The following is a 16,452-nucleotide window of genomic DNA, read 5'->3' as shown; positions in this document are numbered from 1 at the left end:
CCCGTGGTAAACAAGTCTCAGTGAATAAACAAGTAACATGTATAGACAGGCTGCAATAAGGAAGGTGGAATGGAGAGGCTTGGCTGTCATTTGCTGGAGTGAATGTTTTTTCTAGACCCTTTTCAAGCAGAGGGGAGCCAGGGTATGAACAGACTGGTTACACTTTGGGTAGAACGTCGAACAGTGATGATGGCTTGAGCCAGAGGAATACAGAAAATGCAGACGTGATTGAACTGTAAAATCAATAAGATCTACTGATGATCAAAATTGGGACCCAAGAGCAATCAATAACTAATGGGATTTCTAACGATGTGTTCATCCAGGGGTACAGTTCCATTTCTGTCTTCCTATGTTAACCAGGCTGTCCCCTAACTCTTGTGCTCAAGGATCCTCTTGGTTCAGTCTACCAGTGTTGGGACTACAGGCGTGAGCTTGGCTCTGTTTTTTTATTTTATTTTATTTTAATAATTTATTCATATTACATCTCAATGGTTATCCCCTCCCTTGTATCCTCCCATTCCTCCCTCCCTCTCATTTTCCTTTTACTCCCCTCCCCTATGACTGTGACTGAGGGGGACCTCCTCCCCCTGTATATGCTCATAGGGTACCAAGTCTCTTCTTGGTAGCCTGCTATCCTTCCTCTGAGTGCCATCAGGTCTCCACATTCAGGGGACCAGGGTCCCGCTCAAACTATGGCACCAGCCGAGGACAATACAGGCTCTGTTTTGTTAACAGGTGAAGATGTATTTGTGTGGCGATTCATAGGAAAAGGAAAGTCAACGACAGGAGTGGGGACAACTAGTTGCGTCAAGGCCATCTCTCTAGACCTATTTATTTATTTATATTTATGTATACATGGTCTCTTGTGCCTCAAGTTGGTCTGGAACTCATTGTATAGCCAAGGACGACCCTCAAGGTCTGATTCTTCTGCCTCTACCTCCCAAGTATGGGACTGCTGCCAAGCACAGCCATGCCTGGTTTTATCCACTGCTGGGGATGACACCCAAGGCTTCATTCATAGTGAGCAAGTAGGCAATCTACTGAACTACATTCTATCCCTTGGAGCTATTAAAAACAAACAAACAAACAAACAAACAAAATTGCCACCCCAGTGGGACAGCTGAGTCACTCAAGGGAAATGATCAGGTCTTGGATGGAGATTTTCTCTGCTTGTGATGATTCCAGCTTTATTCTAGGGAGTCAGGCACGAAAATTAGGCCAGCCATTCCGCAGCATGTACAGGTCTGCTAAAGCTAGTGGCCTGGTCCAAGCTCTTCCGGGATCTATCAAAGTGCTTAGGGTACCTTAGAGAAGATGCGGCCAAGTCATCACCCCAAGGGATAGCTGGGAGGCTCTTTCTCATAGAGGAAAAGATGGAAATGAGGAAACGCCCAAAAGCCTGAAAGATATGCCGCTTGTGACATTTCACCCTCCTCAGTCCACATCTGACAGGAGCTAAGGTCACAGTGCCATTTCCCATTCTGGTCACTACATATAAATGAGTTGATCCTCATCAAGAGGGAGTGGTTGGAAGGACAAAGAATGCGTGCGCTAGAGGTGGGTGGGTGGCTCGCCCACGCAGACGGGAGATCGGGTGTGTAGCCGGCAAGAGAGTGAATGGGAACCAAGTCGACCCGCGCGGGGAAGGGAGGAGCCGCGGCTGGGCCTCCCGGGGGACGTCTTCGGGTCTGCGGGAGCGCCGCCGAGCTTCTTATCCCCACCCACTTCGCGAGCTCCGGCAGGCAGTGGTGCATATAGACATATTTCTGGGAGCTGTCCATGAGCTCATCGCTCTCCCGGCGCACCGCGAGGAAAGGAGCCCTCCTCTTTCTCCCCGCGCCACCAGCAGCAGTCGCTTAGCGCGTGCCACCGGCCCAGCCCGCAGCCCACCCGGCACGCCATGGCCCCGCGGCTACCCACGCGGAGGTAGGTGGGCTTGGGCAGCAGTCCCCCGCGGGCTATCGTGGCCACGGCCGGGGTTCCGAGGAGGCCCAGGAGCTCGCGGGTCCCCGGGTGATCCCGAAAGCCGCAGGCCCGGAGCGGAAGAGACGAGGACACGCGGGACGCCCCGGCTTGACCGAGGGAAGGAGCCCCGGGAACGCAGACATGGCTTCTCCTACCTCCCCCGGACCGGAGGGCGGGGCCTGCACCCCGCCGAACCCACCACGGATCCGTCAGGTGGGTGTTGGGTGAAGGGGACCTCTGCCCCCCATGTCCTTGCTTCCCCCAAGGACCGGGACATCGACCTAAGGGCAGGGGCTGGCCCCGCAGGGGACCCTTGAAGGCGTGCCTGGCCACTTTGCCTGGCCCAGGAGTAGTCTCGCAACCTCTTTTTCACAGTCCACTTTGCATTCATGCCCTCCCCCTCCCCCCTCATATATACACACACACGCTCGCGCGCCTTCCCAAGCCAGGCGTGTAACTTCTGTCCGTACACACTCAGGCACACCCGCAAACTGATCCCACTGCGCAGCACCGAGGCACACACCCAGCTGTCACATGACTCACTGCAGCGCTATACCGTTAGAAGCCACTCCGGGTACTGGGATGGAGCTGTACCCCTTTAGCAGAGTTCCCTGAGGACCTTTGCCAGGGATGGCTGCAAATAGCCTTCTCACCCACAGGAGAGAAGGGACCTCAAGTTTCAATACAGCTACCCCAACAACTGCAGTCATGCAGTTGTAGGGAAGGTGTTCATGCTCGCCCTACATCTTCACTCGCACAGTTGTGCCCAGCACTCCAGTACAGCAAGAAGGGCTTGTCCACTTGTCTGGCTGTTTGAATAAGTCCTATTTTCAGTCTGAATGTCAGTAATTTTAAAAGGGAGTAGTGGTCTGCATGGTGGCCCACGCCTTTAATCCAGAGGCAGAAGCCAGAGAATTTGTATGAGTTCGAGGTCAGCCTGGTCTACACAGCGAATTCCAGGCCAGCAGGGCTACAGGGTAAATCCCCGTCTCTAAAAACAAGGTGCATGTGGGGGGGGGGCAGTAGAAGTCCATTTACTAGTGATCTCAGATTTGATATCTAGGCTTTTCCTCTGCACCTGCTGCCATAGTTAGGACCTCCACCCTTAGCATAGATTATCACAGAGGTAGTGGTTGCCCTTCCGCCTTGTCCACATGGTGTGTTATTCTGAAACGTGGTTTGCTAAAGGCAAGCAAGGCAAGCAAGAAACTTCTTTACTAAAAAGAACTGGATTCCTATTTAAAAACAGAGTAAATATATGGTTACCATCTGGACAGAAAGGTAACTCCCAACAAAAAGGGAATGGTGTTTTCCATAGCAGTGTGAACTTCGTGAAGAACAGCCAGAGCTCTGTAGTTTATGAATGGGTGATAGTAACATTTGGTTGACGATTAGTAAGGGCTTTGTCTCATTTGACCCCTAACATTGCTAGGTAGAGTTGCGTTGTGGTATGTTCTTTTAATGAGTATTTTAAAATACAGTGCCTAAAAAACAATGTGAACTTCTTTTTATGGCAGTCTGTTTCCAAAGGAATTGTTAGAGTTTGAAATCCTTATGGGGCCAGGATTCTAATTTTATGACAGTATATTTTAAGTTGCATTTGAAGTTTTTTTTTTCCTTTAGAATTGTGAGGCCAGGTATTAAATCTGGGTTAGTGATAGTTATGCATGTAAAAATGAACGTGATGTTACTATTTGCCATGTAAGGGAAATTGCATACTAAGCAAAAATCATTTTTATAATTGTATTGGCTAAAAATGTTAATATGTGTGTATAATGCTTAGACATGAATATTTAGGAAGTAAAGTGTTAAATATATTAATTTAAATACAATGTAAGTGTGCACAAACATTTCTGTGAAGCCTTATTCTATATTTAGAACACTTTTACTGACCTTAGAGATATACTAAGGATGAAAATAGTTACTTGGAAAATTTTGCATGAAAGGTCACTGCCGATTTGCAAAGTAGACACTTTGCTGAGAAGACCTCATTAGAAGCTCTGTGAAATGACACAATGCTGCAACATCAAAGTTACCAACTGGTGTCCTCTGTGTAGGGTTTTTATTTTTTGACCTTCCAGCACACTTCTTGGGTGAATGGTGCATTAATTTGCATAGGATGTAGAAATGGGTGGCCCAGATTGGTCATTAGCCTCGACCTGGCTTTCCCAGTCAGGCAGAACAGAAGTGCTGAATCCCCTGGCTGCAGAACTGAATCTCTCCCATGTGCCTACAAATGATTCCGAGCAAATTTAAAGACAGCAAAACAGAAGGTACAGCTGGATCATCCTGCTAAGTGGTGAAGCAGTTTTATGTCTCAGTCACACTCTGCGGTAACATGTCACTTTTTACAGGACACATCCCTTTATGTCCTTTATTCTTTTTCCTGTGACTTTTGAGTTTAATTTGACTTAACATAAAATCTGAACCTTCTGCCTCCTGAACTATCTTGGAAGAAAAGTATAATTTAAAAAACAGAAGTCCAAAGGAGTCAGAATTGTAATTAAGCACATTAAATGGCTTTTAGCAATAAATTCATTAATCATACTTTTAACATATAATGAGAATTCAGTAATAAAAACATTTTAGAAAAGGTCTGATGAGTATATAACCAATGTAATTGGTAAGTTAGTGTATTTAATTAGCAATTTGAGTGAAACTCTATGTTGCCCGACAATGGTGGTGCTTGACTTTAATCCCAGCGCTAAGGAGGCAGAGACAAATGGATCTTGAGGGCCTACAGACTAAACAAAACAAAACAAAACAAAACAAAACAAAAAACAAAAAACCAAACAACAGCAACAACAACAAAAAACAAACAAATAAACAAACAAACAAAAACAAAGGGAAAAAAAGGTGGTATGTTGAAATTCACCCACTCACCACACACTTATTCGTAAGTTTTTCTCCTTTATTAAGTTAGAAAAAAATTCTTATATTTTATTTTGAGTATATTCCCCGTGCTCCACCTTATTTTCTTGTTTGTTTGTTAAGATAGCATTTCACAGAGGCCAGGTGGCCTCCAACTTGCTATGTAATCAAGGATGATCTTAAACTCCAGATCTTCCTGATTCTAGGGATGACTTACCAAACATGATGTAAAATAATATTTTATATGCCCCTCCTTTCTTAAAAAAAATTTTTTTTTGAGTGAGGGTTTCTCTTGTACTCCTGGCTATCCTGGACTCACTCTATAGACCAAGCTGGCCTCAAATTCACAGTGATCCGCCTGCCTCTGCCTCCCAAGTGCTGGGATTACAAGTGTGTGCAACCACACCTGGCAATGTTTTATATCCTAAGGTAGAGAAATGAAGAAGGTAAGCTGAGCATGGGGGCACAGGCCTGGGATCCTAGCCCTTGGGAAGCTATGAGTTCAAGGAAAACCAGAGTGAGACAGCAAGGCCTTGTCTCAGGAAAAAAAAAAAAAAGAAAGAAAGAAAGAAAGAAAGAAAGAAAGAAAGAAGGCAAAGCCATTTCTTATTAGTAAATACAGATTTAATTTTTTTTTTATGATGAAAGCATTGAACCATTTGAATTTTGAGTTGTCTATGGGGTCCTCTTCAAATTTAGACAAAAATGTGTATTTTTTTTAGTATTTTGTTTTGACCACTTCTCTAGTAACAAGCCTAAATAGAGTCTAAGGTTATTACATAGATATAAAACACAGGTATATGAATTTAATATCTCTGCTGAGGTTATAGGTGTGCTTGGCTTACAACTGAATTCTATTATTATTTATTATTATTATTATTATTATTATTATTATTATTATTATTATTATTATATTCATATTTATTCCCTTTATAGCACAGTTATAGCCTTCTCCTTCCCCCACTCCCCTCCCCACTTTCTCGGAGAGGGAAGACCCCCACCCACTCTGCTCATCAAATCACATCAGGACTGAGTTCGCACTCTTCCCCCTGTGGCAAGGCAGTCCTGTCAGGAGGAAGTCATCAAAAAGCAGCCAACTGAGTCCATGTCAGAGACAGCCCCCCCCCCCCCCCCCCGCCACCCTGGCTCCCCTTACTGGTGGACCCACTTGAAGCCTGAGCTGCCCATTGGCTACATCTATGTAGGGGACCTAGGTCCAGTCCATGCATGGTCCTTGGTTGATGCTTCAGACTCCACAGATCTTCTGGGCCCTGGCCTTGGCTCTGTTGGTCTTCTTGTGGAGCTCTTGTCATCTCTAGGTCCTTTTATGCTTCCCCTCAGTTTTTCACTAGACTCTCAATGCTTCGCCCAGTGTTTGGCTGCGAGTTTCAGCAACTGTTTCAAACAGCTGCTGGGTGGGGCCTCTCAGAGGACAACTCTGATAGGCTCCTGTCTGCAAGCATAGCAGAATATCATTAATAGTACTAGAAGTTGGCCGTCTTCCACGGGGTGGGTCTTGGGTTGGGCCAGGCATTGGTTGGACGTTCCCTCGATCTCTGCTCTATCTGCTCTATCTTTATCCTTGCATGTTTTGTAGGCAGGGTACATTTTGGATCAAAGTTTTTGTTGGGGTATTGGTGTTCTCCTCCCTCCACCGCTAGTCTGGTGTAGTTAGAGGGTGTCCTTTTCAGTCTCTATGGCCCATGCTACTAGGTGTCTCAGGTAGAGTCCTGTTCTGACTTAGGTCTCCAGGATGTCACGGAGATGCCTCCTCCACCCACAGTTTCTCTTTTCTCTGCAAGCCTCTGTCCTCCTACCCCTGCTCCCCCCCAGGTCTGATATCCACCCTTATTTCTCTCTGTGTTCCCTCTCCTACCCTGTTCCCTCTCATAACTGAATTATTTTGGGGGGAGGGGGGAAGTTCGAGACAGGGTTTCTCTGTGTAGCCTTGGCAGTCTTGGACTCGCATTGTAGACCAGGCTGGCCTCGAACTCACAGGGATCCACCTGTCTCTGCCTCCCTAGTTCTGGGATTAAAGGAGTGCGCCACCACCACCCAGCATAACTGAATTCTTAAACAAAACATTTTTACATACTATATATACTAAGAGGCCCTATGGGTGGATGGGACTTCTACGGTACTGATGCTTCGAGTCTTTGAGGGCCAATAAGACCACCTCGCTCTTTGTGCCACAAAATGCCATGTCAGAGCTTCCTCGGTGATCAATCATTCCCCAAGCCTCTCTGGGTGCTGGTGCCATTTCATTCATGAAAACAAAAAGTGTTCTTTTTGTGTGTCCTGTGTTAATTTAGAGACTTTTCACGTGGCAATAATAAAATGTCTACAAGGAGCCAGCCGTGCTTCTCAGCTCACAATAATCCTGGCAGGAGCTATGGTTATTCCCATTTCGAGGTGATTTGCTGTGACTTTAGGAAAATAACTGTGTGTTGAAGTTCACAGACACAGAGTTTCAACCTGAGGGTTTAAATGGGTTTTGGAGGCTTCTTTCATCGCCCTTGTTTACTATCTTGCTCTTCTGATCCAAGCACTGTGACTGCTAAGGGAGCTCCTTTTGGTCCTCTTGGTGCTCCAGCGTGCTGTAATTATTCTCATGGAATTCTCTTTTGAGCTGCCTTGACTTGACTGTGGGTTTTAAGCAGAAATGATATTGTTCAAATCCATGAAAATGGGAATAACCAGTGTTCTCTAAGAGAGCATTTCTCTAGCAGCGAGGTTGCTGAGATCAGGGGCCATCTCATGTAGTTTTTGTTTCTGCTCTCTGTACCAGACTCCTGAAAAAGGTCACCTTTTGAATAATTTGGGCTAATGGAGAATGTTCTCGAACTGGTTGCCTCCTCCTCCTAAAATATTTATGGTTTTTTTATTACTCTTTGTTGTTGTTTTTTTGGGTTTTTTTTGGGGGGGGGTTGTGTGTGTGTGTTTTGTTTTTTTAAGAAAAGCTTTCTCTGTGTACCTTTGGCGGTTCAGGATTCACTTTGTAGACCAGCCTGGCCTTGCACTCACAGAGTGATGAGATTATTGTCATGTGCCACTGTGCCCTGCTAAATATTTATATTTTCAATGTCAAGATTTTCTATTTCTTCTATTAATTCTATTCTTTGTATAAGATGCTGTATTTTGGGCTAGGGATACACCTCATGGGTATGTATATCTCTCTCTGTACACACACACACACTTTCATCTTGTATGAAGCCCTACGTTTGGTCCCCATCAATGAACAAAAAGGTATTATGTTTTGAATTTTCCTGTTTTACAAAGCATTGGAGTTTTAGGAGAGAGCAGATAGTTGAGTTTGGGCAGTGAAGGAATGGGAGAAAGAGGCAATAAATGAGAATAGCAATGTATGAACATTTTAATTTATATTTCAAATTACAATATTTTGTTTGTGTTTATCATTTTTTTTTGGATACAGGGCCTACAACTTGCTACATATATGAGGATCGCCATGCATTCTTGAATTTCCTGCCTCTACTTTCCTAGTGCTGGAATTACAGGCATGTGTTTCCATGCCAGGTTTTACAGTTTGCTCTTAATTTGTGTAGAGTAAAATTCTCTCTGATACAGTTTAACAAGTGTTGACTAACCACTAAATGTACAGTGATCACCATCTAGGTACAAAGTAGTTCTGCCACTCTGTAACATTTCATCTGCTGATCCTGTGGCTCAGCATTCCACTCACACTTGTCACCTGGTAGCCAGGGTTCTGTTCTCTGAGTGTGTGTGTGTGTGTGTGTGTGTGTGTGTGTGTGTGTGTGTGTGTACTCCATTGCTGGACACCGAACACAGGATCTACTGTATGCTGGGCAAGGGCTTAGCTACTGAGCTACATCCCCAGCTCAAGACCTTATATCTTTGCCTGTCCCAGAATGTCAGATAAGTAGACTTACCTGGAACACATCCAGTTGAAATCGATTTTTTTCCACTCAGCCTGTGAAGCCCATCTAAGTTATTGCACGTGTCAACACTTTATCCCTTGCTGTTGCTGAGCTGTGTCTATTGTGTGGTCTAACACTCCCGGCCATTCAGTAGATGAATATTTTGGGTTGTGTCCAGGTTAGGGCAATTATGAATGAAGTTGCTTTTACATATTCGTATATAAGTTTCTGTGTGAGTGTAAGATTATGTTTCTCTTGGATATGTTTTTGTGTAGGAATAAGATTACCAGATCATATGTGTGCTGCATAGTTTGTGTCACCTTGACATAAGCTAGAGTCATTTGACAGGAGGGAGCCTCAATTAGGAAAATGCCTCCATAAGATTGGGCTGTAGGCAAGCCTTCAGGGTATTTTCTTAATTAGTGATTGAGGGAGGAGGAGCCAGCCCATGAAGGGGTGGGGGTGGGGAGCTGGTGATTCTGGGTTCTATAAGAAAGCAGGCTGAGCAAGCCATGAGCAGCACCCTTTCATGACCTCCGCATCAGCTCCTGTCTCCAGGTTCCTGCTCTTCTTAGGTTCCTATCCTGACTTCCTTCCATAATGAACTGCTATGTGGAAATGTAAGCTAAATATACCCTTTGCTCCTCAATTTGATTTTGGTCATGATGTTTCACCACAGCAATAGTAACCCTCACTAAGACAATCTGGTAGGTATATATTTAGCTTACGCCTTTATTCCCAGTACTCGGGAGGCAGAGGCTGGCAGATTGTTGTGAGTTTGAGGCCAGCCTGGTCTACAAAACGAGTCTAGGACAGCCAAGGTTACACAGAGAAACCCTGTCTTGAAAAAACAAAAACAAAAAAGCTTCCAGCCAGGTAGTGGTGGTGCACACCTTTAGTCCCAGCACTCAGGAGGAATAGGCCAGCCTGGTCTACGGGCAAGTTCTAGGATAGCCAGACCTACACAGAGAAACTCTGTCTCAAAGAACCAAGAAAAAAAAGTAATTAAAAAGTTTTACATTTTATACAGTGCAAATAAAGTGCTAGCCTGGCATGCTGACATGTTGGATGTTTGAAGCAGGGGAAAAAAAAAGATTTCCAAGTCAGTTTTGTCGAATATTAACAAGAAATAAGAAGGGACTTTGGGTTTCATTCATTGTGAACTATGAAGAAGATTATCATTTTATGAAGTAGTTATTATATGGTCAGATTATAGTCCATTAAGGAACTAATTATTTATGTCTAGTGACACATAGCAGCCTTGAGTTCAATAGCCTGTTACCCTATCTTTTATCTTAAGGATTTATATGTAGGCTTTGATTTTTTTTCAAACGTACTTTATTTGGGGTTCCTTAATGCTTCTACCTCCCTTCCAACCCACTGATCCTAGGTAGGAGAGAAAGAAGGTTAATAGGGACAGGAGATGTGGCCCCTTTTAGACTCAGTTTCTTGGGGGCAATTCTGCTCTTTGTTGTCTGGATTCAGCAAACAGCAGAATGAATCATCAGCAGCAGCCTTCTCAAAGAGAAGCTTCCGGAACATTTCTCTCTACGAATGTCTCAAAGCAACCCCCCATCTCTCTCTCTCTCTCTCTCTCTCTCTCTCTCTCTCTCTCTCTCTCTCTCTCTCCTTTTTCTGGTCTCCTATTTATACCCTCTCAGAATCCATACAAGGATGTTTTCCATCTGGCAAAGACCATGTCCCCCTACATGAGGGCAGTTCCCATCAGACAAAGATCACGTGCCCTCATGCTCTTATCAGCTGTGGATAAGCTAAAGGCAGTTTCACATCCCACACCTGTGAGCAAAAACATGTTTACATGAATATAGCCAAACCTTCCACTGCATTTATAAGTAAGTAGTTTTTCTTACCAATTCCTGCATAAAAAAACCACTGCAAACGCAGGGGCATCATATAGCAGCCCTCATGCATTTTGCTTATGAATCCACAGTTTGATTAGACTGAGCAATCAGCTGGCAGGAGGCAGCTCAAGTGAGGCAGGAATCATCTAAGCTGACTCCCATCAAACATTTAGTGGCCAGTGCTGGATGGGGCCGCAGCCAAGCTTGTGCAGAAAGGGATAACCATCAACCCTGACTGAGTTCCAGCTACACAGTCGCACTGTTCTGAGCACTTCCTGTGACTAACCAGTTTAACTGTCTCCCCTGATGGAAACTGCAGGTAAAGTTAGAATCCTCCATTTAACTGATAGGATGAATAAGGCACAAGTAGGCTAAATAATCAACAAAGTTCTGTGCCTTTTCACTAGAAGAGTCAAATTCCATATTGTTATTTCCCAGCAATGCCTGTGCTGAGGTTTATAGCTTCCTTGTCTTAGGGCTATTATCACTTACTACTGTTTTTATGTCAGTCTGTTTTTCATTTCTCAGTGCTAGGAATTGAGCCTGTGGCTTCATGAAAAGTATGCAAGTATTCCACCACGTAACTACATCATCAGTCTTATTCATTGCTCTTACTTGTGTCCATATGATCACAGTGTGGTGTTATTCTTTGATTTCTGGGGTGTTTTACTTCTGTCAATTTACTATGAAAATCCCCCCACCATTACCTACCAGCCTGTCAAGCTGACATAATGTGAGTCTAACCAGTGTCTTTAAATTTTATTTATTTATTATTTGCTGTGCTGAGGATTGAACCTGGGGCTTCTCATATTCTGTCTTGGCTTTGGTAGCTGGTAAGCTATGGCTGGGGGTGGGGTGAAAAAATTTTTGTTAGTTTTTTGCTTGTTTTGTTTTTGATACAGAGTTTTTCTGTGTAGCCCTGGCTGCCCTGGAACTTGCTCTGTAATCCAAGTTGGCCTCCAACTCACAGAGATCTGCCTGCCTCTGCCTCCTTGAGTGCTGGGATTAAAGTTGTGTGCCACCACTACTCAGCTTAGATGTTTTAAGCTAGTGCTTTGGGAATCATTTCTGGACTGTTCTCAGGCTGCGGAATTGTCTGGGTTAGCATCCAGACCGGTAGGGTTTTTTGTTTGTTTGTTTGTTTGTTTGTTTGTTTGTGATAGAGGACCAGAAAGGCCTCCTCTGAGGATGTGCCCCAGTTCAGGCTTGGAGGTACAGAAGAGTGTTCCAGCCAGAGGCAGGAGGTGTTGTCACGGACCTGTGAGTGGCACCACACAGCTGGAAGAAGTTGGAAGAGGTTCTCCGATTTAGTCTGACTTAGGTTACTCATGGTTTCTACACCTGTAATTTACTCTTTCTTCCAATTAAATTAAGCAAACTTTTTTGTTGTTTTGTTTTTTGTTTTTTTTGTTTTATTTCGTTTTCGAGATAGGGTCTCTCTGTGTAGCTTTGACTGTCCTCGACTTGCTTCGTAGACCAGGCTGGCCTCGAACTCACAGCGATCCATCTGCCTCTGCCTCCTATCTTGGCATTTCCCATGATTTCTTTGTTTTTGTTCATTGTCCTTGAAGACATTTTTGTCTGTTTTTTTTTTTTTTCTTCAATGAGGTATTGGGGATTGAGTGTCTGCCCTCGTGGTATTATACAAGCCCTCTGACCCTGAGATGCAGCTCTATTTGTCCTTTTACTCTCTGTCTTGAGGCACTGTCTTACTAATGTGCCCAGGCTTGAACTAACTTCATAGCCCTTGAACCATTTTTTTTCCTCCCACTGCTACTTCTGTCTCCTGGGGTTATGGATAAAGAGTTGTGAGGAACCTGGAGGGCAGTAGGAAAGTATGGCAGGGTAGGGCAGCATTGCAGGGCAGTGTGTGAAACACCACCCCCACCCCCAAAGAAGAAGTAGATTTCCGGGAATCTTCCACAGCATCTTATACACAAGCTGCTCTCTCCAGTTTTCCTATATAATGGATGGCTTGTTGCCAGGCACTTGGCATTAAACGCCCGACTCCTGGAAATGCAATTTTTCAGATCCATTAACCTTTATTCAACTCTTATGAAGAGGAATTGTCGTCATTTTCTCTGCAGCGTATGATCCAGTATGAGTTGGGTTTGACTGACCTTTTACCCTAAGATCATCCTAAGATTCTTTTTAGAGGTTTAATGAGTTTCTTTTGCTGTCTTTGCCTTTATATCATAAGGTAATTTCTCCCTCGTTCATTTGGGCATTGAACATACAGAATAAAACCTGTTCTGGAAATGGTGGCTTGGCGAAAGCATCCTGCTGCACTGTAGAGTGGCCAAGACATAGAGGAAGATGTGTTATTACCTCCACTTGTGAACTTGAACCAGGCCCGGGGACAGGTTTATAGTTCCAGCACTCTGGAGGGATAGTGGGAAAACGCTTTGAGTCTACAAGGCCCACATCTGCCTGGGCAGCAAGCAGATGGCTGCAGCAAGATAGCTTCTCAGAACTAAGTAAGCAATGGAGTCGGAGAGCTGGTTCTGCAGTTATGAACTAGCCGTTCTTTTTCAGAGGACTACAGTTTGTTTCCCCGGGCCCATGTATGTCTCATATAGCTTATAACTCTAGCTACAAGGGGTATGATGCTCTCTTCTGGCATCTATCACAACCCTATATACATGCTACACACACACACACACACACACACACACACACACACAGAGAGAGAGAGAGAGAGAGAGAGAGAGAATAAATCTTTTTAAAAATGAGTATAAGCCCACACATTTCTAACACCATGCGAACTAATCACTCTCATAATGCCAGTTGTGCTGTGCGCTCTTTTCCTTCCCATTCCAGGACTTTGACCAGCATCTCTTTCCTTTTTGCCCGCATTCATTGGACTTCATTGATTAAGGAGACTGGGCCAAAGCTGAGCCCGACAGTAAGAGTAAACCAACTTATTTGCGGTGGCAAGAAGGGTGGATGCTTTGGTTGGAAATTTTGCAAACACCCTGAATCCTATTCAGCTTCTTAGCAGCTTTGATTTTTGGGAACCATTTTTATTCCTGAAGCGGTCCCCACTGAGGCTGGAGATCCACCATTCACACATTGCGAGCAGATCAATGTGAGTTCAGGATGGTACTGCGGTAGACACCATCCATTACGCAGGAATTCTGTTCGCTCCCTCTGAAGTGCTAGTGCTTGCACTTCCCTGGCTGGCATGCGTCTCAACCTCTGTGGCCAGCTCTTCAACGTACTAGCTCCTTGATCTCAGGCACGATACTTATCACAGGTGAGAGATAGAGAGGTCAAGTGTGGTGGGGCATGCTTATAATCCCAGCACGTGGGAGGCCAATCCACCAGGATTGCCACCAGTTCAGGTCCAATCTAAACAACAGCCTGTCTTAAAAGCTAAGCAAGAGCTGGGTGTGGTGGCACACCCCTTTAATCCTAGCACTCCTGAGGCAGAGATGAGTTTGATGCCAGCCTCATCTACAGAGAGAGTTCTAGGACAGCCAGGGCTACTTGTCTCAGAAAACAAGAACAAACAAACAACAAATAAATGAAAAATCAATACAAAGCGAACTACAGCTAGGAGTGGCTACCCATATCTGGCATTCCAGCTCTTAAGAGAGAGCAGATTGATCTTTACATTTGAGGACAGCTTAGGCGATGTAGTAAGATCCTATTTCAACAATGTAATAAGGGCTGGTGATGCAGCTCACAGGTAGAGCCCTCATCTCTTTTATGCCTGGCTCTGGGTCTGATCCCAAGAAAGAAAGAAAGAAAGAAAGAAAGAAAGAAAGAAAGAAAGAAAGAAAGAAAGAAAGAAAAAAAGAAGAGGAAGAGAGAGAGAGAGAGAGAGAGAGAGAGAAGAAGAAAAAAGGAAGGAAGGAAAGAAGGAAAAGAAAGGTGACTCAGGCTTAGCAGATTTCTCAATATCAAAGACAAGTAAATGGCAGAATAAGGGATCTACACCCACATATGTTAGACACGAAAGCCTGCATCCTTAAATGGCACATGGAATGCCACCACCTTATGTCAGCTGTCATGCTGAAGCCTGGAAACACAGACACAAATACTCTCAGCAGTGGGAAATCCAACCAAACAGAGTAAAATCATCTTGATCATGGGGTTTTATGATCCACTATAGTGGGGACCTTCACTGGCTTGTTGAATTCAGAAGTCTCAACTAGAGGCCAGTGCCTCAAGAAGACTAAGGGCTTGAAGCGTGATTCAGTCAAGGGCGGAACCTGTCAAGGATTGATGGTAGGAGAGGGACTGAGCATACGGAGAGTGTTTGTCACCGTGACTGGTTCATAGTCTTCCAACCAGTGTTTCTCCTGGCACATTATCACTCACCCTCATCGTCGCTATTAATGTCTTTCGCGGTTCTGCTTTCTATCTCTGTCTAAATTTCCCATCATATATTTATACTTTCCCTATTTCCCATGCCTGCAGCTTCTTGTGTCATGACAGGCTGCTGTCCCTTCAGTCCGTCTCTGCAGTGGCATCCCCTGAAGGCCACCGTAGGCTTTTATCTGCGTGTTTATCTGTCAGGTCCTGCAGACTGAACTTGGCTGCGTAGCTCTCATGTATCTGATGGTACCATCATGTCAGTCATCTTTCTGATTAGGAAACTTTGAACTACCTTTCATTTCTCTCCCTCTAGCCTTTTCTCACGTTCATTGTCCAAGGTTAGGTCTACATGTGGCCTTTTCCAGTTAGATTGTAGTATTTCCCAGCTGATTTCACTCTCCTCAGTTTCTCCCTTTACTAGTCCTTTTCTGTACAACCATGTCTGGTTAGGTCATTTCTGTTTAATGAAATCAGATATGTGCTTTCTTAATTGCTCTGTTAGGTGCTGAAATTAAAAAAAAAAAAAAACCTTTTATACCGGGTGCCTAACATGATGGCTGATAATAGGTGCTCAAGGAGCAGTTTAATCTTTTAAATTGATAGTAGCATCACCTATGCAGACTGGATAGAAAGAACACAGAGTTGGTTTTATAATGCACTTTTAAAAATGAAGGTATTTCCAAGCACTTTTTTTGTGTAGCACACCACGCAGGTTTGTTGCCTAGAGACTGTGTTGACAAATTACAAAAGCTATTGTGCACTGAAGAACTTGTCCTTGGTAGAGGACAGAGGATATCACCATTATTTATTTTATTTTATTTTATTTTATTTTATTCTAAGTGCTACAGGGAATGCTGGCATTTAGAAGCTGCTCCCACCCAGGTTCCTTCTACCAGTATCACTTGGCTCCCTTACTGTCTCTCTGCTTCAGAGAAAGCAGAAGTTCATACTCCAAGGCCAGGCTCTGGGGTGAGAATATAAAAGGTAAGAGGATGGAAGGGTGCTGAGGCGGGAGAGGAACTGAGGATGGAAAATTCCTTTGTAGCTCTGCGAGTGTACCATTGTGAGGAAGATAATAGATTCTGATTGTCTGCTGCCCCTAAGAAGGCAGCGTTATTGCAAGCAAGGGGAGGAAGGCCACGAGCTTCCAAACTGAAATGTGAAAAGCAGAAAGCAGAGGGGATAATTCTAAAGCTACAGCTGTTTTCCTAAGGAGATGGCGAACGATGGGATTCCAAGTCCTGAAATGAGTCTCAGGCTCATTGTGTCCAGTAGCAACTCAGTGGCAGGTGTGGTGGAAATGGCACTGCAAGCATCAACAGAAAAGATGTCAAAGGTGAGGCACTGAGTGAATGAGTCCCCCGGGACCACGCCCATCTGACCCCATGGCCTCTAGACTGATCTCTGAAAGGGCTCTTCCCTTCCCTGAAATGGAGCAGAAACAGGAGAGAGGGAGTTTTCCATCCCTTGCACAAGTTTCCATCAAATGCCAGTTGTTGGCTTTTTCAAATTTAATATCCGAAAGTAAACTCATA

General features: G+C 44.4%; 1 protein-coding gene across 5 annotated transcripts in view; it reads left to right on the top strand.

The window, feature by feature from the left end:
- The first annotated feature begins 1,656 nt into the window (after positions 1-1,656).
- The window catches only part of ANK2 (ankyrin 2), a 574,434-nt gene continuing 559,638 nt past the window's right edge, over positions 1,657-16,452 (top strand). For 2 of the 5 annotated variants that reach the window (XM_084755438.1, XM_084755444.1), the window contains exon 1: positions 1,708-2,178. In XM_084755438.1, the coding sequence (XP_084611564.1) occupies positions 2,107-2,178 (72 nt within the window). In that variant the 5' untranslated portion in view covers positions 1,708-2,106. Of the gene's footprint in view, positions 2,179-16,452 lie in introns of all 5 variants that reach the window. The other 3 variants (XM_084755450.1, XM_084755414.1, XM_084755428.1) reach the window with 3 other exon arrangements.

The sequence above is a fragment of the Acomys minous genome (genome assembly GCF_964271855.1).
Source record: "Acomys minous genome assembly, chromosome: 14".
In the NCBI taxonomy this organism is placed as follows: Eukaryota; Metazoa; Chordata; class Mammalia; order Rodentia; family Muridae; genus Acomys; species Acomys minous.
The sequence above is the reverse complement of the archived record's forward strand: the minus strand, read 5'-3'. Positions and strand labels throughout refer to the sequence as shown.